Source organism: Callithrix jacchus, chromosome 1 (genome assembly GCF_049354715.1).
Source record: "Callithrix jacchus isolate 240 chromosome 1, calJac240_pri, whole genome shotgun sequence".
In the NCBI taxonomy this organism is placed as follows: Eukaryota; Metazoa; Chordata; class Mammalia; order Primates; family Cebidae; genus Callithrix; species Callithrix jacchus.
Window position 1 is genome coordinate 127,781,040 of NC_133502.1, and position 27,083 is coordinate 127,808,122.

At 38.4% G+C, this 27,083-nt stretch overlaps 1 protein-coding gene across 10 annotated transcripts in view; it reads left to right on the top strand.

Annotated features, from left to right (window-relative positions):
• The window catches only part of FOCAD (focadhesin), a 302,205-nt gene extending 277,061 nt beyond the window's left edge, over nucleotides 1–25,144 (top strand). For 8 of the 10 annotated variants that reach the window (XM_078370173.1, XM_078370197.1, XM_078370195.1 and 5 more), the window contains 9 exons: nucleotides 2,837–2,965; nucleotides 4,737–4,852; nucleotides 7,750–8,010; nucleotides 8,665–8,754; nucleotides 12,750–12,927; nucleotides 14,779–14,876; nucleotides 16,596–16,847; nucleotides 19,346–19,421; nucleotides 21,570–25,144. In XM_078370173.1, the coding sequence (XP_078226299.1) occupies nucleotides 2,837–2,965; nucleotides 4,737–4,852; nucleotides 7,750–8,010; nucleotides 8,665–8,754; nucleotides 12,750–12,927; nucleotides 14,779–14,876; nucleotides 16,596–16,847; nucleotides 19,346–19,421; nucleotides 21,570–21,643 (1,274 nt within the window). In that variant the 3' untranslated portion in view covers nucleotides 21,644–25,144. The remainder of the gene's footprint in view (nucleotides 1–2,836; nucleotides 2,966–4,736; nucleotides 4,853–7,749; nucleotides 8,011–8,664; nucleotides 8,755–12,749; nucleotides 12,928–14,778; nucleotides 14,877–16,595; nucleotides 16,848–19,345; nucleotides 19,422–21,569) is intronic. The other 2 variants (XR_013534562.1, XR_013534576.1) reach the window with 1 other exon arrangement.
• Nucleotides 25,145–27,083: the final 1,939 nt, after the last annotated feature.

Sequence of the window (27,083 nt, forward strand, 5' to 3'; positions counted from 1 at the left end):
AGCTTCCAGTTATTCTGCTTTTCCTGCTAATTCTGCATGTACTTCTTTTCTCCTGTGCTGCTTTCTGTTGCTTTTCATTTTGTTTTCTCTGTCTGATTTTTGAGTATCTGTTCATTTTGCTTCTGTTTCTCTTTTTTAGCTTCCGATGATTCTGTTAGTTTTTCTGCTGATTCCACATAGCTTCTCCTTTATCCTATGTTTCTCCTTTTTTGCAGCTATTTTTCCTTCTGCTACTCTGCCTTATTTCATCTTCCACCTTTTCAGTGTGCTAATTTTACCTCTGCTTCTCCTTTTCCCTGTTTCTCCTTTCTGTAGCTATTTTTACTTCTGCTGATTCTGCTTTGCTTTTGCTTCCTCCTTCTTCAGCTTCTGCTCATTTTGCCTCTGCTTCTCCCTTTTCCTGTGTGTCTCCTTTCTGTAGCTATTTTGCTTTCTGCTGACTTTGCCCTGTTCTGCTTCCCTCTTCTTTCATCATCTGCTGATGTGGCCTCTGCTTCTCCTTTTTCCCATGTTTCTCCTTTCTGTACCTATTTTACCTTGTGCTGACTTTGCCCTGTTTTGTTTCCCCCTCTTTCAGCATCTGCTGGTTTGGCCTTTGCTTCCCCTTTTTCTTAGGCTTCTCTTCGCTGCTGTTTTCACTTTTGCTAACTCTGACCCCACTTCTTCTTCCCCATCTTTCAGCATCTGCTGATTTGGCCTCTGCTTCTCCTTTTTCTTATGCTTCTCTTTTCTGCTGCTGTTTTCACTTTTGCTAATTCTGACCCCACTTCTGCTTCCCCTATCTTTCAGCATCTGCTGATTTTGCCACTGCTTCTCCTTTTTTTTTTTTTTTTTTTTTTTTTTTTTTTTACCATGCTTCTCCTTTCTGCAGCTATTTTACCTTCTGTTGACTTTGCCCTGTTCTGCTTCCCTCTTCTTTCAGCATCTGCTGATAGGGCCTCTGCTTCTCCTTTCTCCTGTGTTTCTTATTTCTGCAGCTATTTTTTCTTCTGCTAACTCTTGCTTCCCCCTTTCGCATCTGCTGATTTGATCTCTGCTTCTCCTTTTTCCTGTGCTTCTCATTTCAGCTTCGGTTTTCACTTTTGCTTACTCTGCCCTGCTTCCCCCTTCTTTCAGCATCTGTTGATGTGGCCTCTGCTTCTCCTTTTTCCTGATTCTCCTTTCTGCAGCTTCTTTTTCTTCTGCTGACTCTTGCTTCCCCCTTTTAGCACCTGCTGATTTGGCCTCTGCTTCTCCTTTTTCCTATGCTTCTCTTCTCTGCTGCTGTTTTCACTTTTGCTAACTCTGGTGCCACATCTGCTTCTTCCATCTTTCAGCATCTACTGATTTTGCTACTTTTTCTGATGACTTTGCCTCTGCTTCTCCTTCCTATGCTTCTCTTTTCTGAAGGTGTTTTTCCTTTTGCTGACTCTACTTCCACTTCTGATTCCTCCTTTTTCATCATCATCTGATCCAGGTGCTTTATTTGCTGATCGTGCTTCTTCTGCTTTTCCTTTTGTTGATTCTGCTTCTCTTTCTGCTGATGATAATTTCCTTTCTGCTGCCAATGTTGATCGTGCTGCGTTTACTTCTCCTTGGTCTTCTACATTTTAATGTGCTATACTGTTTATGACCTCTTCATAGCTTCACTTTTACATGGCCCTTAATGGCTATTCCATTTCTGACTGCACCCTATGTTTCCACTCACAAATGCTCCACTAACTGTTTTCTAATATCTTATTACTGTATACACAGTCCATTAAAAAAAAGGAATATGATATTGAAGTAATGGTACCATGTCATAGGCATCTGGTTAACTGATGGACTAGCTGTTACACAGCCGTTAGGTGCTCCCTTCTAGAACGATCACCATGGCACTGGCTGGGAAGCAGAAAAAATAGAGACTCCCATAGTACATAATGCAGCCTAGCACCACAGAGACTAGGTAATCTGTAGTCCTTAGAAGGGAATGTATGTGAGTGAGCAGTTCTTGTCCTCTCTGCTGGAAGGAGATTAAGGAGTGAGTGAGCAGTGAGGTAATAATGTAATAGAAGTTACTTAATTTTGAAAACTAGATAAAAAGACAAGAGCGTGCAGAGTATAGCTAATCAGCAGTGTGGAAAATGTTTTATCCAGAGAAAAAGGAAAGACTATAGACAAGTAAAAGAATGGAATCATGTCATTTATGGCCACTTGGAGAACTCAAGTTAAGTGAAACAAGCCAGCCACAGAAAGATAAATATTACATATGTGTGTGGGAGCTAAAAATGTTGATCTCATATGTGATGCCAAAGAAAGTTGATCTTCTATAAAGGTAGAGAGTATAGAATAGAGGTTACTAGAGGTTAGGAAGAGGAAGAGGATGGGGCAATAAATAGAGGTTGATTAAAGCAAACAAAATGAGGAATAAATTCTCATTTTTTATGTGGGGAATAAGTTCTGGTGTCCTAAAGCATTGTAGGGTGACTATAGTTAATAATAATTGTTATTTCCACACAGCTAGAAAAGAGAATTTTGAATGTTTCAGTATAAAGAAATGATAAATATTGGAGATGATGGATATGCTACTTACCCTGATTTGTTCATTGCACATATGTATGGAGATATCACTCTATACTCCATAAATATATACAGTTATATATCAATGAGAAATTTATAAACTTTTTAAAAAGAGAACAGAAGGAGCAAGGTTTTCTGGTAAATGGAGTTGAAATTAAGAGCACAGAATTGAAGGTTTGATCACAGTTGAAGATGATATCGGATCCTTTGCCACTAGAAGAAGGAAGGAATTGTTGGCATTTCCCCTTCCATGATGCTATGCAGGTGTTTTACTATTACTTTTCCCGTTCTGTTACAGGTCCTGAATCTGTGCCTCCTTCCCTTCTTAAAGTAGTGATGAAACCCATAGCCACTGTTGGAGAAAGCTACCAGTATCCTCCTGTGAACTGGGCTGCACTTCTCTCTCCACTTATGAGGCTGAATTTTGGTAAATATCATGTGTTGTTAGGTCTTCTGACTTTAATTTTAGGATTTGACTTGAATGGAAAAACAGATTCTGTGTCACATTGTGTAGTGACTTGATAGACTTTTCAGATCTTGACATTTGTCAAGTTGGATGGGATGGCTGTGTTACTTTCACTGGGTCATTGAGCTTCTTAAGGTGAGGAAGAAGAGGTCTAAAGACACAGACCAGATACACCTGCCAAAAACAATGCTTGACTGAGGTGTGCATACTGCTGAGAATGTGGTACAGGTTCCATTAAGCTTGGCTTTGTGGTTATCAAACTGCACTTCCAGAGCCCCAGGTTTCGAGAAGTACGATATGGAATGCTGTATAATTTTCTATTGCTGCTATAACAGCTTACCACAGTGGCTTGAAACAACACAAATGTATTATCTTTACAAGTCTATAGGCCAGAAGTCCAAAATGTTTCTCACCGGACTAAGATCATGATATCAGCAGAGCAGAATGCCTTTCTAGAGGTTCTAGGGGAGAATTCATTTCCTTTTCTAGCCTCTAGAAGCTACCCATATTCTTTGACTTGCGGCCCCCTTTCTTCATCTTCAAAGCAAGCAATGGAGGGGGAAGGTTTCTCACACTATTATCTTTCTGGTTCTCTGTAGCCAGGAAATGTTTTTCACCTTGAAGGACTCGTGATTAATGGGCTCACTTAAATAATCCAGGATAATCTCTCCATCTCAAGAGCCTTAACCTTAATCGTATCTGCAAAGTTTCTTTGCCATATAAGGTGGTGTATTCGCAGGTTCCAGGGATCAGGATGTGGACATTATTGGGGACCATTATTCTGCTTACCACAGTTATTTTGTGGTGAGCGGCAAAGGGAATGCACACCTCAACATCTCCAATTTATCCATAGTAACCTCTTTTATACAGAATAGAGTTACACAAATATAATTTAATGTACTTTTTCCCTACCCTAACTCTAAAAGTAAAAATAAAATAAGAAGTAGGGAAGAAGAACAATGTAAACAGTGTTGTAAAATAGTGTGTGTTTGTGTGTGCCTGCCATGAGTGGTCTATCATTTAGTAGAGTGCACACTTACATATGTACAAAACAACTTTTATACTTTATGTTCAGTTTTAAAGATAAAGGTAAGTTTGACTATACACAATTCTTCACTTAAATGCTTTCATATAAACCTAATCTCTGTGTAAGATACAATGTCATCATACTCTGTTTCCAGAGATTTCACTGAAAATGTGTTCTTCTGTCCCTCCCCTACTTTTGTGCGCTATATTGAAATGTTTGTGTTTCAGTTAAGTCCTTAGAAAAAGGAAGGAAAATAAGGTGCTGATTGAAATCAGACTATTAGAAAGACTTGATCACTAGAGAATGTGGATGTATCTTTAAGCCATTCTACACCTTGATATATTATTTTATGCTCTGCATAGGAGAGGGAGAGATGGGAAAAACAGAGATCAAGAGATTATTAGCTAGAATTGTCTCACATTTTAGTTAGTGTGTGAGTGTGTAGGTTCCTCTGGATATCATAAAAGAAATTCCCCTACCTAGTTGAAGGCCTTTGCTAGTTATAAGACTTGGGACTGTGATGCCATTGGACGTGTAATTTGGCCTCATAACTAACAAGTCTCTTATAATATCTCTTCTGGTTTACTGAAGTTCTGTTACCTGAAAAAGTCACATAGCAGATGCTTTGATATGAGATATTAAAGCCTGAAAATGACTCAGAGAAGTAACTGTATATTCACATTCTTCTCATTTCTTGCCTTTCAGGTGAAGAGATCCAGCAGTTGTGCCTTGAAATTATGGTGACCCAGGCACAGTCATCCCAGAATGCAGCTGCACTTTTGGGCTTGTGGGTGACGCCACCACTGATCCACAGTCTGAGTGTATGTAGTAACTAAGGCTGTTGGCCTACAGGAGGATATTGTTGTTTTGGAGGAGATTAATGTTCATTTGGGTTTGTGTTCTCAAAGTCTAGAGGAGGCTGATGAGATCTTGCAAAAATTAAGGGCTCGATAGTAGCTGGCCTGCACACTGGAAAATTATATAGTTCGCAACCTGCCAAAGCCATTACCATTCATGCTTTAGCTACCATTTATTACAAAAAGTGGAAAAAGATGATTGGTGGTATTAAAGTTCCTTTCTCAAGATCATATAGCTAGAAAGTTGTGGAATTATTTGAACTTACGTTTATTTGATTATATGGTATATGTAATTATTTCAGTACATATTAAGAGAAAGGAAATCCATATGTACTAGACTCATCCATATATTATCCTTTCCCTTTCCCAGAGAAGACAGCAATTAAGGTGAGCCTTGATTTGGTTTAAGTATCACATCAGGTGGACCAGGGGCTGTAGGTGGAGAGAGTGAAAGATCTCTACTAGGCTGTTTAGCTTGAGCAAAGTGTTGAGAAAGAAATGACCCAGCCTGGTGTTTGTGTTAGAGGGGACTAGCACCTTTCATGTCTAGGCCAAGTGCAGATAAGAATAGGGCAAGAGAGTTTAAAGATATAAAGTTAGTAAAGATGCATAATTTTGAGTGTGTTTCAAGCTAGAACAGAAAAACATATTCCATGATTATTTAGAGGTTTACCAGTTGATGTAACTTAAATGCTGTCATCTTTTAATTGTCTCCATAATGTGGCCTATTCTTCTGTCCTAGGAGGCTTTGTTTGAGAATAGTGCAAAGCCCTCTTATCATTTCCGCAGCCTCTTGGCCTTTGTCTCTATTCTGCACTGTTTTTGCGTTTGTTGTTTTTGAGACAAAATCTTGCTCCACAGCCTGGGCTGGAGTGCAGTGGCATGATCTCAGCTCACTGCAACCTCTGCCTCCTGGGTTCAAGTGATTTTTGAGCCTCAGTTTCTCAAGTGGCTGGGACTATAGGTGTGTGCCACCATGCCTGTCTAATTTTTGTATTTTTAGTAGAGACAGGGTTTCACCAAGTTGGCAAGACTGGTCTCGAACTCCTGACCTCAAGTGATTTGCCTGCCTTGGCTTCCCAAAATACTGGGATTACAGGCATGCGCCATCACTTCTGGCCTGTATTTTGTCTTTTTAAGCCTTTCCTACTCCTCCTCATTGTCTTTAATTGAAGGTGGATGTTATCAAGGTCTGCATCCTTTCTGTCAGGTATTAACTTCACTCCAACTGTCTGCTCCAAGTGGCTCCCAACTGCCTGCCACTTACTGAGTCCTGGCTGTGCCCCTGGTACCTGCAAGCACTCAGTGAGTACTTACAGAAGGCAAACTTAATTTCCCTACAGCCTGTCAGGACAATTTTTAAAATAGCTTTGTTGTGTTATAATTTATGTACCCTAAAATATGGCTGTCTTACGTGTAAAATGTGGTGAATTTTAGTACCTTTATAGGTTTTTCAGTCATCACCAAGAACATTTCCATCACCTGACAAGTCCATGGTGCTTGTTTGTAGTCAATCCCCATTCCCAGCTTCAGACCCAAAACACCGCTGATCTGCTTTCTGTCATATTGCCTTTCTAAAATAAGCTTTATGTAAATTTAAATTTCATATAAATTTTAGAAATTCTTTAGAATGGAATTATGTAAAACGAAGTTTTTCTATGTATGTCTTGTTTCATGTCTGAGAGAGATGTTTTATTATTTCCATTTTAAAAGACTTATAAACTGAGGCAAATGGAGGTCAAGCAAAGTTGGCCTAGCTAATAAATGAGAGAGCTGTAGGTATCTGACTTTGAAGCCCTATTGTGTTAAGGCCTTCCTTTTGAATCAGACCTATATCCAGCCTGTTTGGTTGACCTCTGAAATTTTTCTAAATTTTACTTATCCTTTCATTTATCTTTTACCTCTGTGCTACTCTGTGCATTTGTCTTTGATTATCTTTATTGTTATCCTGGTTAATTAACAAATTAAGTTTCTGAAATCATTTTCTTAAGTATAAAATGATCTGAGATGGTATATTCTTTAAAATGAGGTCTTGAGAAAACTCACGCAACTACAACGATCTTTTCAGAAATTTGCAGAAAAAATTATTCCTCTGTCCCTCCCCTACTTTTGTGTGCAATCTTGGAAAAAAAAAACCACACACAAAACATGTTTTTGCTAGATTTTTTTTTAGATCATTTATTTTGCCAGATTTTATTTTTAGATCACTTGTTTTAGTCTTGTTGCCCCTTTAGTAGCATGCTTATGTTCCTAAGAGTTTTTGAAACCCACTCGGTTAAAGTCTGTCACATAACAGAGCTATTACTAACATGCCCTTGCTTGGGTCTCCTGAACTCTAAGGTACCTGGTCAGTTCTATATGCTCAGCTGGTGGTTTTCCTGGTCATAAATGGTCCCAGCATGTCGCTTCTCCTTATGACTTATTTTTTCTCAGAAGAAGAAATTAATAATATCCGATGCTCTGTTTACTTGATTTTCAGCAAATGAGCCTTTCATCAACTTTTCTTGCCAGAGAATGTGACCTTTTAAAACTGAAAAGTAACTGTCATGTACTTTCAGAAGTAGCATTTTATTCCCATCACTGAAAAGATTGAAGGTTTAAGCTGAGTAGTTCACAGATGGATTGCCAGATTCCAAATAAACACATGATTCACCCTGGATCAGAAGTAACTGCAGCAGCCAAAATTACATGCATTGGTGGCCCACTGTACCATGAAGCTCTGAGAAAATGAAGGGGGAAGGGAGTTACCTGAAGCTTTTATCTCTCAGTCTACCCTCAAACACAGTGATGACCTACAGGTTTTGAACACTGCAAACCCAGACTTGCCTGTTTACATTAAACCTCTTCTGTTTTACTTCCAGCTGGATATCAAGAGATATCTCCTGGTATCTGCACCACTCTGGTTAAAACACGTCTCTGATGAACAGATCCTGGGTTTTGTTGAAAATTTAATGCTAGCAGTTTTTAAAGCAGCTTCCCCACTTGGAAATCCTGAGCTGTGCCCAAGTGCCTTACAGGGTCTGAGCCAGGCCATGAAACTACCCAGCCCTGCCCACCACCTCTGGAGTCTGCTCTGTGAAGCTACTGGGAAAATTTTTGATCTCCTGCCAAATAAGATTCGGGTGAGGAACAAAAATATTTACATTCCTGACAATTTATGTTTGGGATCTTTTAAAGGCTTTTTGGCAAACTGGGAGGTGTATGTTTTAAGAATGTGGGTGGGAAGGCTAGCAAGAAATAACCACATTTGTTACTAGGAGTGTGTTTGTTTCCAAGATCTAAATTGAGGTTGAATATTTAGAACCAAAGTTTTGAGCAAGCTTAGAAGCAGTTTAACCAGTGCTGCACCAGGAAATTTGCTATTAGTCCTTTTTACTAAATGCCTCTTCTAGACAACGAGAAAGCTCAAAAGTTCTTACACTTTACACCTGGAGAATCCTTGGGCATGTTTTCTCACATACTGATTATATAAAATGATTTAGCATCAGCCCTTCCCCTCCCCCAAAAGACATCTGAATTGTAGTTTTACAAAGAGATTAGAAGTTTATTTGGGATGAAGCAATTTTGATAAGGAGAAAAAATATAGCTAAAAAATTATACAGAGTAATAGGAAAGATGTCTTCAAAGTGGTAAAATTTGGCCAAATGTTTTGGTTTGGTTAAAATTAAAATCTCATCAGCTGCCGTTCATGGGGATAAGAAAAATCTAACAATTTGTCAGAACATTTAGACCCGTTATTTTACACTGTTGACATGTTTGGGATTTTTCTTTATCAGAGAAAGGATCTAGAGCTATATATTGGCATAGCAAAATGCCTCTCAGAAATGACAGATGACGATGCCACTCGGGTCACCCAGGTTACTAAGGTAATAACATCTCTCTCTATAGCTTTTTTCATTATTGAGGCAGAAATTACAATTGAAGAATTGGTTTCAGTGTCCTTTTGGCTGAAACAAGTTTTGCTTCATTTTCGTTATTGGTTAATTTCAGGAAACTATATTTCATTGTCACTGTTGAGCATCTTGTTCAGTCTCCTCATATGGTTGGTGCTTAATAAATGTTGTATGGATGAATAGATGGATGAATAACTTTTTAACTCAATTTCTCCCACTTTGTCTTTCACCTGATCCTATCCTTTGGAATGAAGATGGTGGTTGATTGAAAAGCAAGCACTATTAACCCTGACACAGGATAATTTATCTCCTACACCCATGCCCAAGTCAAATGACAAATAAGCAAAAAGCATATCAGTAAAGTTGCCAGATTTAGCAAATAAAATACAAGATATTTTGTTAAATTTGCGTTGCAGATCAATAATGAATCATTTCTTAGTAAAAGTACATCCCAAATAACACACTTGTATTTGAATGGCAACTTTGCATACCAACTAATACCAATGGTTTAGAGAACTGTGAGCTCCCTCATAGCTGGTGGACTTTATGTCATTTATGTCACTTCTGAATTTCTGCATCATATTGCAGTGGTTCTCAGAATGTGGTCATGGCATGAGTAGCATCAGCATCACCTGGGAACTGATTAGAAATGCGAGTTCTGGAGTCCCCATCTAGACAACTGAATCAGAAACTCTGGAGGTGGAGCCCAGGAGTCTATCTCCAGGTGGTTCTGGTCTATCCTAAGGTTTGAAAACCACTGTTAAAGAATATTTAGAATATAAACATTTTGGAGGTTAGCTTGTTTCAAGCAAGCAGAAGCAACAGAAGGAAATAGTTAAGAGGATTGACTCTGGAGCCTCACTGCTGCAGTCTGAAATCCATCTCTGCAGTTTACTGGCAGTGCGATCTTGGTTTCGTAAGCTTCATAAGCTCACTGCCTCAGTTCCCTCATCTATAAAAGGGAGACAATAACACCTACGACTTAGAGCTGTTTTGAGAGTTCAGTGAGCTAGTCCATGCTGAGTACTTGGAATAGTGCCTGGCTCAAGATAAGGACTCAGTAATTATTTTTTGTCATAGTTATTACATATGTGTAACAAATTATATCCTATTACTTTCATGTAATATAACTAGAAATAAAGTATGTCATTTACTTTTTAGTACCTAGAACTGAAGGTTGCTGTTACTCGCTTGAATTTTTACCTAAAATTCCATTCAGAACATTGTCACTGGAACATACTAAGTAGTGTTCTGATATCCCCAAAAGAGTTCACTTCAGCAAGGTCAGGGTTTTATATTTGTTTCTGAAAATAATAGAGGTAAGAATAAGATAGTGGTAGAGAACACAGACTCCCTCAGTTTTGTTTCTTGCTGTGCCACCTCTAGCTATGTGACCTTAAGCAAGTTGCTTAACCACTGTGCTTCAGTTTCCTCATCTGTAAAGGTGGGATGATAATAGCGATTTACTGCAGAGAGTTGGTGTGAGAATTAGTAAATAAGTGCAGCAGTTCTCAAATGTTTTAGTCTCAGGAACACTTTAGCTTCTTAAACATTATTGAGGATTCCAAAGAGCTTCTAATTATAAGGGTCTTATCTGTTGGAAAATTTTAAAATATTTACTGAAAAGCAATAATAAGAAACCCATTATATATTAACATGATTAATAAAAAAAATTAAAGCATAAAAATTTAGTGAGAAAAGTGGCATTGTTTTACATTTTTGTAAATATCCTTAATGTCTGGCTTGACAGAAGACAACTGGATTCTCGTGGCAGCTTCTTCATTCCATCTGTTGTGAGGTTATTTTGGTGACGTATGTGAAGGAATTTCAGTCTCACACAGCTATGCAGGAGGAAAGGGGAAAATATGCTAATAGTCTTTTCACACAAGTATGGATATCCTTCTTTTATATTTCACCAACCAAAAAACTCAACAACTTTTAGTTCCTTTTTATTATTTTTTATTATACTTTAAGTTGTGGGGTACATGAGCAGATCTTGCATGATTGTTACATAGGTACACACATGCCAGGGTGATATGCTGCCTCCATCTCCCAATCACCTACATTAGGTATTTCTCCTATTATCCCTTCCCAACCTCCCCACCCCCTGCTATTGCTCCCCTAGTTCCCCACCCCCGAACAGACCCCAGTGTGTGATGTTCCCCTCCCTGTGTCCATGTGTGCTCATTGTTCAACATCTGCCTATGAGTGAGAACACGGGTGTTTGGTTTCTGTGTCAGTTTGCTGAGAATAATGGATTCCAGTTTCATCCATGTACCTGCAAAGAACATGAACTCATCCTTTTTATGACTGCATAGTATTCCATGATGCATATGTGCCCCATTTTCTTTATCCAGTCTATGGTTGATGGGCATTTGGGTTGCTTCCAAGTCTGCTATTGGAAGCAGCACTGCAATGAACATATGTGTGCATGTGTCTTTATAACCAAATGATTTATAATCCTTTGGGTATATACCCAGTAATGGGATTGCTGGGTCAAATGGTATTTCTCTTTCTAGATCCTTGAGGAATCACCACCCTGTCTTCCACAATGGTTGCATTTAATTTTTTTTTTTTTGTAGATTGAGTCTCACTTGAAGGCTGGAATGCAGTGGCACAATCTCATCTCACTGCAACCTCTGCCTTCTGGGCTTAAGTGATTCTCCTGCCTCAGCCTCCAGAGTAGCTGAGATTACATGTGTCCACCACCGTGCTTGGCTAATTTTATATTTTTAGTAGAGACGGGGTTTCACCATATTGGCCATGCTGGTCTCAAACTCCTGACCTCAAGTGATCCTCCTGCCTCAGCCTCCCAAAGTGCTAGGATTGCAGGCGTGAGCCATCACACCTGGCCAGCAACTTGTAGATTCTTAAAGGTTAGTTGCATTGTAGAATCTGAAACTGTATCAGTGAACCTCATATACTTTGTTACATTAAATTCCACTGGTGTGTTTTGCACTTTCAGTGTTTTACCCCTACGTGGTTTTCTGATACCATAAATTGGTCATTTGGAAAATATTGAATCGCTGAGTTTTGAAGATCTTCCAAATGTTAATTCATTTTATTATGCAATATAAAATAATCATATTGTTACTATCACTACCTATCTAATCAGAAAAGCTTTTTACATATTGGGAAGCTGTCAGACTCGTAGAAGCAGAAACAAATTTTCCAAAAATCTAATTTTCTCGTGAAAGCTCAGATTTTATCATTTGGGAGCAGATACTATCAAGTATTTTTCTTGAAGTGACTGGTTCACTTCCTTCAATTTCCAGAGATTAATCTTGCAAATACCCAGGTTGAATAACCACACAGTTTTTCCATCAGTTATTCTTTCAAGTAAATGGTGTTCCATGAAAAGAGTGGCTATTTCACAGCCTCGTCTTATAAGTGTTCTTCCTTGTCTTGAGACCACCATCATACTTGAGTATGCAATAAGTCTATTTTGAGTGTTTCTCAGTTTGTCCCACAGAATATTTTTAAAAATATTTACTCAAGGACCAATTTTAATGGAACTAGTAATTTTTATCTTAAACAAGGATATTTTAAGTGAAATTGGCTTTTAAAAAAATACAAATGTCAGTACAATATATAATGAATACTAGTACACTTTGGTGCTAACATAAAAATAGTTTTGACCTCACAGAACCTCTTATGCACTTTGGGGTTCCACAGAAATTCTGTGTACCATACTTTGAAAACCACTGAATTAACACGTTAAGTGCTTGGAGTGATGCCTGGCACATAGTAAGTACTATATTTTTACAGATTTATGGTTTTAATGAAGGAGCAGGATTGGCATTACAACCCTCTTTTGTATGTTTGTGTTAATTTAGCACACAGGCAGATGGGTCATGTGCTTCGGGAAATGAACAGAATAGTAACATCCAACTCACCATTTCTGTTTTGCCTTTGCCCTGAAATGCTGTAGCTACTTCAGTTAACTAAACATTTTTTTTTCTTTGCAGAGCAACATAGAAAAGGCTGCCTTTGTCAAACTGTACTTAGTCTCTCAAGGACGATTCCCCTTGATGAACCTGACTGATATGCTGAGTGTTGCTGTGCAGCACCATGAGAAAGAGCTGCTGGCCTGGATGATTCTGCAGAGCTTATACCAGGCACGGATTGTGAGCCAGGCCAACACGGGTGAGGACACCCTGGGCGAACATCAGAAACAGGAATAGATCTGCCTGCTGTTGCTTTTAAGTAGTATTTGTGTTCACAACTTAAAAATTAGTTTAGTGCTGGTTGACACAGGTTAGGCCTTCTGATGCCAAATGAGGAGTAACTTGGATGGAAATGAGCAGTTACAGCTCACAAAATCCACTTTTTGGAAATGAGGATAGATTCTTTTGATGGTTTTTGTATTGTATTTGGCTCTGTAGACCCTCAAACATACAAACAGGTTAGCTGCTTCTGCCTAACTTCAGTTTTCCAAACACACAAGGTATCAATTGATTCTGCCTGATGATTTCATGAAAATGGCGCTTGGGTAGTCACTTAACAAACAAGAGAAAACAGAAACAAACAAAAAAATTAACTAGTTATTTTACAGAAGACCTTTTCTGGAGTGAGAATAAGCAAATCCTGCCAGCCTACCTACATTCTCAAGCTTGAAGCTCTGCTAATGAATCACATGATACAATTTTTAGACCATTTTAGATGTTATACTTTAACAGTTACTGACTAAGACAGCTCCCACATTGCTCTACCCAGTTCATTGTTTGTTGCTTACAATTTTTGGAGGCTACATTCAAGTTCTGAATGGCACCAGGCTCATGAAGGGTAGATGTAGCTGGGAAGCTTGTGTGACTCTAGGCAAACTGCTTAGTTTATGTGCCTGGTTTTCCCCATCCATCTCTTGTATTGTTATGATTTTGAGAGAAAACTGACAAACATGGTTGTAATACTGTGCAAGACTGTATCGCCTGTAATACCAGCATTTTGGGAGGCCAAGGCAGGCGGATCACCTGAGGTCAGGAGTTCAAGACCAACCTGACCGACATGGTAAAACCCTGTCTCTACTAAAACCACAAAAATTAGCCAGGTGTGGTGGCGTCTGTGCAGCCCAGTTACTGGGAGGCTGAGGCAGGAGAATTGCTTTAACCCTGGAGGCAGAGGTTGCAGTGAGCCAAGATCCCGCCACTGCACTCCAGCCTGGGCAACATAACAAGACTCCATCTCAAGAAAAAAAGAAAAAGAAATTTTAATTCATAGTCCTCTGTGGCAGTTTGAAATAGTTATTATCTGCATTAGTGCCTGCCCACTGAAAAATGAACCTGTGATGAGAAACTGGATTTTTTACTCTAAACCAAAAATGTATTTATCAGGAAGAAATCTAGTAGGGTTTCAAATGAAGCATGAAGTTACATCCAATAAACTGAAATAAGTTTGGTGGTGGCTTTGGTTCTAACCAGAACCATCCAGCCCTCAAATGTAGTTCCCATTTTTGTCTTCCTAAATTTTGAAACTCATCTTAAGTAGTCTTTACTTTGCTAGGAATCCTCTTTTTAAAAAAATTAAAAGGGAAAAAAATCAGTGTTTTTGATAATGGAAGTGTGGCTGTTTTTATTTTATGTGTCTTTGGATTAGGTTTCCTCTGTGATTTGGCATAAATTGGGAACACGTAAGCAAAGGAGAACTATAAAAACGACTGTCAGCAATTCAGCATGACTCGTTAGTTGGCATGCCAGATTCCTCCTGGCATGTTTGACGTTGAGAGGGAAACTCCAACAAATGCATTTTATCACTAGTGGTCAGGGAGATTTAAAGAATAAATTGGCTTTTGAAAATTAAAGACCAAAATATTGTTATCTGATGAATATTGTCAAAGAACTCTCTCAGGCAGTCACAAGTCTTGGGTATTGCAAGGGAACATGAAACTGGTTAATGGAATCCTCATCAGGTGTTCTGCTTCAGTTATGATAGTTGTTACTGATCTGTTTTACATTTCAAAGAAAACCATGGTCTAATAAGAAAATACCCTTTTCATTTCAGGCGTTTTGAAGAGAATGGAGTGGCTCTTGGAACTGATGGGTTATATTAGAAACGTTGCTTACCAGTCAACATCCGTTCAGAATATGGCTCTTGACGAGGTACAATCTAGAGAAGTAGTTTATAGCTTCCTTAAAATATAAAACTTATATTAGGTTGGTGCAAAAGTAATTGCGGTTTTTGCCATTACAGCAAAAAACTGGAATTACTTTTGCACCAACCTAATATATACGCTCCCAAAAGAGGAACATGTTGCTGCTTGCAGCTTGCCTTTTCCTCTTTCATTTTGACACACTTAATGATTCTCTAATGCCACAAAAAAAATGGGGAATCTTACCAAGCTCTTGGAGACACCCAACGCTGCCCTTGGAGAAATATTTTCAACAAAATATGTTTCTTGACAGGCAGAACACAAAGGACACTTGGGAGAGAGGGAACCCAAGCTCCTATGTAGCTGGGACTAATCCCATAAAGGATATGGGAATATAAGGCTCTGGCCTCCACACCGGCCCAGCATATGGCTAAAAATTCCTGATTTGAAGAGGTTTCTGAAGTGTATGCAAATAATCCATATGTGTGCCGATACTTATGTGCATGTGTATATATATTGAAGGGGAGTTTTATCACACCTGCAAAATTACCTATGACTCAAAAAAAGTAAGAACCACTAGTATTAGGTTTGGGTGAGTTTAAAAATAAAAGACAAATAAATAAAATGAAGACAGCTCTTTTGTGCTTTCCTTCATTGTGTTGACTTAGCTGGCAGCTGTGCATTTTGTAATAGTAGAATTTTTGTCTGTAGCATGCTTCATGAGTATCCTGTTTACTATGTGAATCAAATTTGCATAACCTGGGATGTTTTTTGATATTCTGCCCAGTTTTTTTGCATAACCTGGGATGTTTTTTGATATTCTGCCAGTTTTTCTGAAGAGTTGTATGTCATTTTGAAATTTTAATTTGTGAGTTTAGAAATTTTAAGAGTTTAGGAAGTACCTTTTTAAGTTTTTTTGAATTTGCATGATCTGTCCTCTTTCTTCTGATTTCCTAAGTTTTTATTAACTTGTTTTCTTGTAAAAATCTTAAAACACTGAGAAAAACAGATAAGCAAAAAGAAGTGTATGTTAAATCATAGTAATCCAACTACTCAGAGGTGGTTCCTGTTATCACCATTTCTATAATTGTCTAGATTAATCTGAAATCTAAATGGATAGATCCTGGACAGGTTTTTTAAATGCCTGAAAAAGCTGGGCACAATGGCTCATGTCTATAGTCCCAGCTGCTTGGGAGGCTGAAGCAGGAGGATTTCTTGTGCTCAAGAGTTCAAGACCACTCTGGGCAACATAGTGAGAACCCATGTCTTAAAACACTTTTTTAAAAAATGAAGAAAGACATGCTCAAAAATGGAATCAGACTATACATATTTTTAAAAATTAGTTTTGTCCACATAACCATGAATATTTCTTCATTTTGTAAGCTCTCTGAGAACATCAAAACAGGAATGTTTAGATCTTGATATGATTAGGAACTGAATAAACTATGTTTCTTCTGAAATGTTAGACAATAATAATGAAACTGTTGAGCCTTCTGTCTTCATATAAAGGGACCTCAAAAATCTTCTAATGCCCAAAATTGTTTTTTCATTAAGCATGGAAACAAGAGTTTACTGTACAGTTCCTCTTCTGGATGGGGGTAGGGCAGGAGGGATGGGTTGGGTGAAGGGGAAGAAATCATTGCCTTACGATGGGGACTGTGTATGTGAACATGTGTTACTTTGACCTGTTGAAACATATGACCTAACGTCATTTCTATTTTCATCGTAGGCTTTGGACTTCTTGTTGCTGATATTTGCAACCGCAGTGGTTGCCTGGGCTGACCACGCTGCCCCTCTCCTCCTCGGTCTCAGTGCCAGTTGGTTGCCATGGCATCAGGAGAATGGGCTGGCTGGGCCAGCACCAAGCTTCCTTGGCAGGAGTCCAATGCACAGGGTCACTCTGCAGGAGGTTCTCACTCTCCTTCCCAGTAGCATGCCTCTGATGCTGCAGAAAGAGCCATGGAAGGAACAGACCCAGAAGGTGAGGCTGGCAGCCACCTGCTTAGTAGGGCAGGCAACCATTGTCTCTTCAGCAGTTTCTACTGTAGTATGGATGTGGGAGTGAAGTGCATGTTGAATCACACCACAGACTTTCCTATTCAGCCCCAAATCTCAGCCAGATGCAGAATCTCAGAGATTGAGGCTAGCCCAGGCTCAGGGCAACTACTAATTAAAAACAACAACAAGGCAGCAACTTGATGACAGTTGGGGATGGGGTGGAGGGAAAAGCCCATACTTTCATTCATTCATTGAAGGCATATGCTTTCTTGATCCTGGGGAGGACAGGATGAGTATGTTTCAGAGCTCAGAATCTCAAGGTCAGGACAGACAGGAAGGCAAATTCAGGGCTGAAAAGGGTGTGATAAGTAAGATGCAGTGGTGATGAGCCAGGGAGGGAGTTGATCAACAATGTCTGGGTAGGTCTGGAAGTTTTCTGCCAGGAAATGTGGGTCGGGAGCATTGGTCTTCTTGTAGCATCATTAAGGTTCCCCATAGTTTATTCCATTGCACAGATATGCTCCAGGCATCCAGCCTATGCTAGATGCCAAATGGAGGTTTGTAAAGGTCTAATAATATCACCCTTGATCTCAGGAAATCCCAAATTGTTTAGTTTGCTGTTCAGTCTAGTTCCTCTTTTGGAGTGGGAGTGGGGCAGGAGAAGGATTTGGGTGAAGGGGAAGATGGCATTGCATCATGTTGGGGGCTGTGTAAGTTAACATGTGTTACTTTGAATTGTTAAAGCATATGACCCAGAAGAAAACGTTTTTTGGTTTTTAATACTGAGGTTGCCCAGCGGTACTAGCTGTTCTGCAAAGCTTGTGAAAATACTGTACTTCTCATTACATGGTTCTGACCTGTCCTTAATATAGTTGGTTGGAAGATTCTTTTTTGAATCTCATTTAAGCAAAACTGGATTTTTATGAAGTTAAAAGCTTAAAACTATTTGTTCCTTATTCTTGAAATCTGTTCATCTTTAAAAACATTTCTAAACTATAGACCCACAGTTTAGCTATGCACACTCCACCAAGTGTCTCAACTAAAATGCCTTTTATTTTTCTTAAATCTGATGAGTATTAGTATTGCTGCCCCACATTTTGTGCTTTATGTGCCATTTAAAATCAAATTTGGGCCAGGCGCAGTGGCTCATGCCTAGAATACCAGCACTTTGGGAGGCCGAGGCAGATCGCCTGAGGTCAGGAGTTCCAGACCAGTCTGCCAACATGGTGAAAACCCATCTCTAATAAAAATACGAAAATTAGATGGATGTGGTGGCATGCGCGTGTAATCCCAGCTACTCTGGAGGCTGAGGCAGGAGAATTGCTTGAACCCGGGAGGTGGAGGTTGCAGCGAGCCGAGACTGCACCACTGCAGTCCAGCCTAGGTCACAGAGTAAGACTCTGTCTTAAAAAAAAAAAAATTGTGGTCTTCTCTCACATTATTTCTGAACTGGGATATCATGTTCCCTTTGGATGATGCTGTAGACCTCTTGCATTGATTAATATATTTGTATTGCTTGATTTGTTTATTTACCAGTAAGATATTATAGCACAAAACAGAAAAAATCAACAAAAAACTTTTGATTAAAGCAGGAAATTAGGAGTATTTTCTTTTTCTTCCTGTTTTACTCTTTCTTCAACCTAGCTTCTGTATGTGAAGCTGAAATGCCTATTACCTGTCATCAGTGTATGTCTTTTAATGAACCACGATTGGCAGCATTCAGTCATTGATGAAATTACCCTGTATCTAATTCAAAAACAATTGTGACTGCATCATGAGAGATCAGGCAGACTCATAAATACTGTAAGTTCCTACCTCATTTACAGGATTTAGTCATGGTTAACATGCTTGGCTCTACCTAGTCAGTTATTTTATGCCTTTTCTCTTGCATTTCAACTTTGTTTCATACCCATGTGGGCACAACGTATTTCATTTCAGAAACAGGGTTCTATATCTGGCATGTTCTCTATTTACTGCCCAGCCTAGGAACCTAGACCAAGCTGCACACAGGACCAGGTGGGAGGCAGCATGTTGCAAAGAAAGAGCATAGGGCTCTGAAGCCAGGGGTACTTGGGTTCACATCTTGGCTATACATTGAAAGTGGACTTGAGCAAGGGTTTTAATCTCTCTGGCTCCCTTGGAGTGATGAGAGATGATGTTCCTGGCACACAGGAGGCCCTCTGGGCCTATGTCTGCCTCCCTCTTAAAACCTGTTTCAGCTCTCAGGGTATTCAATGGGGAAGTAGGTTTGACTTTGCCAGGTCATTTAAATAGGAGCTGTGTCCAACTTTACCATATCTTATGCTTGCTCCCTGTCTCATCTTCTCCAGCTGGGGAAGGTATTGTCTAAGAACTGTAATCCCAGCTACTCTGGAGGCTGAGACAGGAGTATCACCCTGTGTGTGTGTGCGCTTGTGCGCGTAACTGTTCTCTTGTTGATGGTAGGATTCTCTTCATTGATGCTGTTCATTTTTACCCTAGTTTATTGACTGGATATTCAGCATCATGGAAAGCCCTGAAGAAGCCCTCTCAGCAAAGTCCAGGGATCTTTTGAAAGGTATTACTTCCATGTTTTATGCTCAACATAGGGGAAAAACTATTATTGTTTTCTGTGGAGCAGAATGGCAATGTAGGGGAGGCAGGTTGAGTATCTCTTACCTGAAATGCTTGGGACCAGAGATGTTTTGGATTTTGGATGTTTTTGGATTTGTGTATATTTGAATATACATAAGGAGATGTCTGTTTCATACATACCTTACTTACATAGCCAGAAGGTAATTTTGTGTAATATTTTTAGTAATTGTGTACATGAATCAAGTACTTATGAAGTATTTGTGTGTGCGATTTTCTACTTGTGGTGTCATATTGGGTGTCAAAAAGTTTCAGATTTTGGATTTTTAGATTAGGGATGCTCAATCTAAATTGGTTTCTGAAAGGGCTAATCTGGAACTGTTATCAATGTTGCATTTTGAATCAGAAAGTAGACTTAAAAAGCATGACAGTCCCTTTAAATTTGTCATTTATTTGAATGGTTTTAAAATGTCTTATTGTAATAGTAAATTTTTTTTAATGAAAATTCAGAAAACTAAAAAGCAGCAAGGAGAAATGCAGAGTCCCATTGCCCAATGACAATTTTTGAATTTCCCTAAGAAGTTTTTGCCCCTTTGTGTGTTATGTTACATATTCATAATCCTATAAAATTGAAAATACACAAATACTGCCTTTTTTAACATTGTTTTTCAAACATTTAAATCTGTTCTTACACTGGCTTTATAATTAGTGCTTTTCATGAGCTGTGTAGTATTTTGCCAGGGAAACTAGACACTTCCCATACTTTCAGGCATTGAGATGACTTCTGTGTGTTTTATACTTCTCTGACTTTGTTAACTATTATTATATGATCCACAAACTTGGCAGATCTTTCTGTAAAACTTATATAATTTTACAGAGATCTGAGAAGTCATTGGGACATTGGCCCTATGGCCTACAACAGCTTGTTCTTGTCCTCCATGTTGGGTGACCTGGGGGGTCTGGAGCCTGCCAGTGGCTGCCACTCATCTGATGTCTCTGACATGCTGTGAGATACTACACTGAAACTTTCACCTTCAGAAAGGTGCTTGTTAGCCTATTCTGTGATAATTTATCTGGTCAGCCTGGAGTCAAGAGTATGATCCATGTTTTACCTACTACTATGGTATAGTTTGTTGGTTGCCCAACAAGTAAGAATTCATTGGTTCTAATCTGTCTCCTCAAAGTGGTGGGGGGCATGTGTGTGATGGAACAGTGCTTCCACATGATTCTGATAAACCACAGAACCTCATTAAAAATCGGGGCTATTGTTCAACATGTTTTTACTTTATCCATCCCTCGAGACTTGCTGCTAGGACTTACTCTGTTTGTTTGTACTTATTTTTAATGGCCATAATAACGTTGGTTGCTCCAAACATATACTCTCTTAGGTCACAAAGATAACAATTCACATGGATGAGGAAAGCAGTCGTTCGGGTCAAGGAAGCTCATATTCCCTTGGTTATATAGGCTTGTTAGATTCACATACAATAATCTTGTAACTCTGGCTTACAAGAGTTACAGTTAATTCCTTCACATTATAATATTTCAAATATAATCTCATTACATTTGTATTAATATTCTAAAATAAGATACATAAAGTTATTTAAAAGAAGTACACAGAACTTCCTATTTTAAATTGATCCCTGAGGGACTTGTGAATACATGTTCAGATATAGTTTAGTACAGTCATACCTGCTCCATTGAGTACATGAACTGAACTTTACTATAGAGTCATGTTATTGTTTTTTAGCTTTAAGTGCACATTTAATGGAAGTATCATATTTATGTAGAAAAGAACACAGGTTGTAAGTAGATTTTTACAAAGGGAACACAGCCATGTAATCAGCACCCTCAGTAAGGAAAAAAAAAAAAATCCATCACCAGCATCCCAGAAGTCAGCTTTTATTTTAATTCTGCAAAATTTCCCATTAAATTCTAGCAGGGGAACTTAAAGAAAAACTTTACCCCCAACATTTATAAATGGTTTTCTGCCATTAAAATTCTGCCAAAAGCTTGTTGCGACTCCTTAGTCGTGAACATTAGCCAAGTGAGGAAAAGCCCAATTCTGTTCTGACACGTTTTTGGTCAAAATGACGTTTTCAAATGCAGCGACACCTATTTTTTGTCCCCTTAGCCACCCTGTTGTCCTTGAGAGTTCTACCAGAGTTTAAGAAGAAAGCTGTATGGACCAGAGCATATGGTTGGTGAACAGTTTTGCAGTAACCAGCAGCATTCTCAGCTGGATGAGGAAAACCATATAAGAGGAAGAAGTTTTTCAGAATTCGGGCCTGGGATTACTGATACATGATGTAGAAAGTTAAGGGTTATGAAAAGGTGGCCCCATCACTGACAGCTTGACACATGCCTGCCAAGAGAGGAGTGCATTGCTTCAGTCCCTCGGCCAGTTGAGACTGAAATGGGAACTTTGGTTTTCTTTATTTGGCTAGAGTTCAATGTGGAGATTTTCTTTGTGAAACTTGAGTATTATCTCCTCTCCATTAAATTCTAGTAAAATAATCTTGTCAGTTTTGTGCATGTGACTTTTAAGGCATGGGGGAAGGTGCCAGCACCACTTGGTGACAATGGCATTATGATCTATTTTCCATGAATCTCCATGAGGATATTCATTGACTGAATGAGTTAGAGAAGTTTCCTTGTTGTACACATTTAAATAATAAGGATAACCTTGATTATTAGCTAAATCAGATTCATTAATGGTGTCTATAATTTCCTTATGCTTTGCTCTCTTGAATGCAAGTGAAAGTTGCGATTCAAAATAGCTTCAGCCAAAGATGAGTTCATAAACTAAGAAATTTCAGAGTAGATCTCATCTGACACTGCTGCATCCAGTGAATCAAGTGATGCCATCAGGCTTTGTTCCTCCCAGGATCAGTCCACATAGCTGGCAAGATGTCTGCCAGAGACCTCAAATGGAAAGAAAAAATGTCTGTCTTTGCCCACAGACACAGCAAAAGCAACAGGAGGAGGATGCTGGTTCAGATTGGATCTCTGGGCCCAGGGAATTGGGTCATATGTGAGTCTCTGAGCAACTATTTGGGCCCAGGGAGGTGGGGAATTCTAGTTGTCCAGACCTGAGTCATATGTCCACTCCTAAGTCTCTGGATAGAGAGAGGCCAAGGCAGCCCCACCCAAACCACCTGAACTGGGTTTCCTCCAGAAGAAAGATGATGGGATGCTGGCTGGCAAAACGAAATGACCAGTATCTCCCCTGAAGATCAGTTTTTTAAGTAAGTATAAATCTCTTTCTTAATCAGGGTGGCTAGTGGACTAAAGTAAAGGAAGTTTTGAGATGATATTTTCAAGGGTTGCATTTTACTCAATGGCTTGAGACTCAGCCAGCATTTAAATTTTGGTCTAATTACTCTTCTCACAGCCAGTATCAGGGCTCTGTGTTTAGCCAATCATATAAACATACTGATGCATACTGCATACATATATGGGATCGCTGGAAGAAAAACTGTGCCACTGAAATAATGTACCTTTGTGCCTGTCATGTCATAGCATTTGTCATGTCATAGCACAGTGCCTGGTGCTGCACAAGCACCATGGAGCTTTTAGCATTCCCCTGCCACTTACGTTAAAAATAGCTTTACTAGTTTTGTTTTCCAACTATATTACTTCCATAGAGGTTAGGCTAAAGAAAAATGATTTTGAAGGAAGCAAAGAAGATAGAAAATTTACAATAGAAACCAGCTTTCCTCTCTCCATCCATATACGCTTTCTCACGTTTCCTACTGATGAAAGGTTGAGATTCATCTGACATTACTAGTAGGTATAAGAAAACAGCTACAGAATATACACAAAAGGAAATGACAAAGGTATTTAAATGCTTCATTGCAAAAAAAGCACAAAAGATGACAATTATGCAGGAAGTAAGGAAGTAGCTATAAAGCAGATACAAAACAAATAGCAAAATGAGAAAACAGCTGAGCTTTCAGTTATATTATTTAACTCTTGCAACAATATCACAATATCACAACCTAGAGCTAAGGTTCCAGAACCCAATGCTCTTTCTGTGCACCAGGCTCATCAGCTCCCACTTTAAGATGAAAACTCCCACCGAGGATAAAACCTCATTCGTTCTTAATGTAGATTGCTATAGTCAGATAAACTCTGCCTCATATAGGCAGGCCTCTGGAATTGAGAAGTTTAGGTCTGTAGTGTAAATGAGTAGGTTTTCATGAGTTGAAGGACTTCAGATTCCTGGACCGGCTTGCAACATGAATGACAAACGAGTAGTGAAGAGGAAGTGAGCACTGAAGAACTATTCTGTATGGTTTTGTTTGTTTTTGTTTTTTTTTAGTCAGCGGTCAGAGATTGTCAATGCCCAAGTAAAGGGATGAGGAATCAGCCTGGTCCTCTAGCCCCAGATGCCCATATCAATTCAGCCCAGTTTCTTCTCCTCCAAACCTTTGTCCCTGCTCCTGCCCTTGATTGGGAAGCAGAAGAGTACAAAAGGAAGGAAATAAGATATGTTTCTTCTTTTTTTCTGCCGTTACTACTTTTTATCTGAGCAGGCTTAAATCAAAGATTTGTAGGATTTTCTTATTCATGGGAACCTCTAAAGATTCTAAATTCAAAACTTCAAAGGTTTTCATATCTAAACATTCTAAGATATAGATCACCAGAATACCTTTTCTCTTATCTATATGACCTCAGGTGAGAATTAAATTATTCCCTTAGGATTTTTCAGTTTGTCCTCCAGAAACGAGAAGTCTCTGCATTTTTATGACAGATCTTCCTAACTTTATGAAAAGTTTCCTTACAAGTCATCTTCTAAGTGGCCAAGACAAATAGCATGCTGAGATGTACTAACAAATTAATGTGTGGGGCTTGGGCCCTGATAGGGCTCTCAGAACTATCTAAACAGTCTGACTCTTGATTTGAAAAGTGTACATTTGGAACAGATGTTGGGAGCCATGCAAGTGCCTAAAATCCCCTCTGTGTTTCATTTGTAATGTGATGGCTCCATGGTAACCAAAAGGCTGTTAATAACCCTTTTTTGTAGTTAATTGGGAGACATTAATGTCTCCAAAATGATTTTAACCAAAGATAATGGTTTTGTAATTATATAAGGAGTCAAATTTAGGGATTCAGTTACTATCTTGAAGTAACTTACTGACTTCAAAAGCAAGCAAAGCAGCAGTTTGAGGTTTAGCAAACACTTTAGTAAATTGCTGTTTTAGAAGATAAATCTGATCATTTGGTAAAGAGATGGGGCCTTCATTTAAGCCCGAGTTGTAGGGTAGGTCTCTGGTGAGTTTGTATTTCTGAGCCAACCAACCTATTCATAGGAACCACTTCAAATGGAAGTAGGGGACAGAGTGTGGCTGGAAGGATTCATTCTTCATCACTCTTGTGGAAAGACACCCAACAGCATCCTCTTTGTTTATATATATGTGTCATCACTGCTGTAGTCCTGGTTGAGGTGAGATGCTTTTATATTTTCTGGGGGACATACTTTACTGTGATTCTGGAAACACTAAAATCTCATCTTAAATGTGATATATATAGTATTTATAAAGTTGTGGGTTTTGCATTAAATCTGTGAATCTTCATAAATAGTAAAAAAATCTTTAAATCTACAACTTAGAAAGCATCTGATTCTTGTCAAACATAGGGAACTTGTGAGATAATTTCCAGCTAAATTATTAAATATGAAACTGAATAAAAATGATGATTCCTTGAGGTTTGGTTTTATTTTTTGGATAAAATGATCTACGTCAAAATGTAGCTATGAGGTTAAAAGAAAGAATACAAAAATATGGTTTATAAGTTATAAAATGTTATTGAAATGTCACTTTTGCATGTTTCACTGCAAATAGTAGCTGTAATGCTTGAACACTTTCCTGACATGTATGTGGGGACTTGGGAAGATAAAGTTTAAGAAATTGTTCTTAACAATTAAAACATTCTAGAAGTAGCATGTTAAGATACTTATATAAGTTGAAAGAAAAAAACAAATTTATGTGTCTTCTAAATATAAGGTAACCTGTGAGATACAACTGAAATTCATTACCTAAATAATCTGATAGAATTCTTTAAAATACATTTTTAGATGTAGTGGTGGTATTCTTGAAAGGTAGAGTTACACAATTATGGGTGTCTATTATGTGCCACTATACAAGTTTCTGGGGGTACAAACTGAACAAAATGTGTCATCCCTGCTCTCATAGAACTTAAGGTCAGAGAATTTAAATCACCAAACTGTCATGAAATAAGAACTGAATGTTATAAATGTCCTACTTCTCTGCAAAGCTCTTTACAATTTGCAAAAGTTTAATTTACCGTATTTCATTTGCTCTTTACAATAACTTTAAGCACCTAAGGAAACTGGAACTCAAAGACTCATTCAGTTAGTAAATACTGCAGCTTGATCTCAATCAGAGCGAGTGCTCTTAACTCTAGACCACATTATCTTTCACAAGATCCCATCACTCAGCTGAATACCATGAAGTACACAATAGACACCGACATTTATGTGAATTAAGGCTTATTCTTACTAATTGATTTCCATATGGAATTAACCTTATTTTAGATTAGGTTTAAAACTCTAGCTACCCTGAGCAAAAATAAACTAGTTAGCAATTCTTATTTGGTCTGTTAAAAACATGTTCAGAACTACTATTTAAGGATTTTTAAAGCCATAAAAATTAATCTCGGTTCTGAAAACATTGGTGGCTTTTATGTAAGTAGTTCTTATTAGCAGTTTTCTGTCCAAAGCTGAAATAATTTAGACTCAACAGCAGTGGTTCTCAAACATTTCTGTGCATGAGGCTCATTTGAGGAGCCTATCAAAAGGTAAGATCCTGAGCTTATTCCCAGAGCTGCTGATTCAACATACCTTTAGTGGAGCCCTGGTATCTGCATTCTAAACAGGTGACCTTGTTAATTGTGGCTATTGCTCCCTGAACATACAATCTGAACACTACCCTGGAGAAACGTGTCATATCAACATGGGCATATGACTCAGACCAGAAGAATATTAGAATTACCTGCACAAAAGGGAAACATGATAATTATTACAAAGCAATAATAAATAAGTGGAAGATAGATACTGGGTAAAGGAAGATAATTTTAGCATATTTTTACCTTAATTAAAATGTTTTCTTATATATAAACTTAAATTAATTGTAAGATTCTATTTGTATTTTTGAAAGAAATTCAGATTTCATATTTGTCAACTTGTTCAAGGCAGGCAAAGTAAGGAATAGTTTTAAGAAAACCATTAACTTAGGGACCTTAGTGAGATGTAGTTACCATATTATTAGATTGAAGTTCAGTTTTCAGCAAAAAAAAAAAAAAAAAGTACTAAGAAACAGGAAAGTATGTCCCTTTCAGATGAAAACAAACAGTATCTCTGAAAAAAACTTGATGGTGAATCTAGTAAAGACTCTACAACAACTGCCTTAAGGATGTTTTTTAAAGAACCCAATAGCATGTGGAAAAAGTCAAGAAAACAATGTATGAACAAAATCAATACAGAGAAAATCTAAGATGATCCAAAAGTTTCAGGAGCTAGAAAGTATGTTAACTGAAATGAAAAACTCAACAGGTTTTCAAAGGCAGAGTTGAGCAGCAGAAGAATCAGTATACATGAAAATAGGACAATGGAAATTATTAGAGT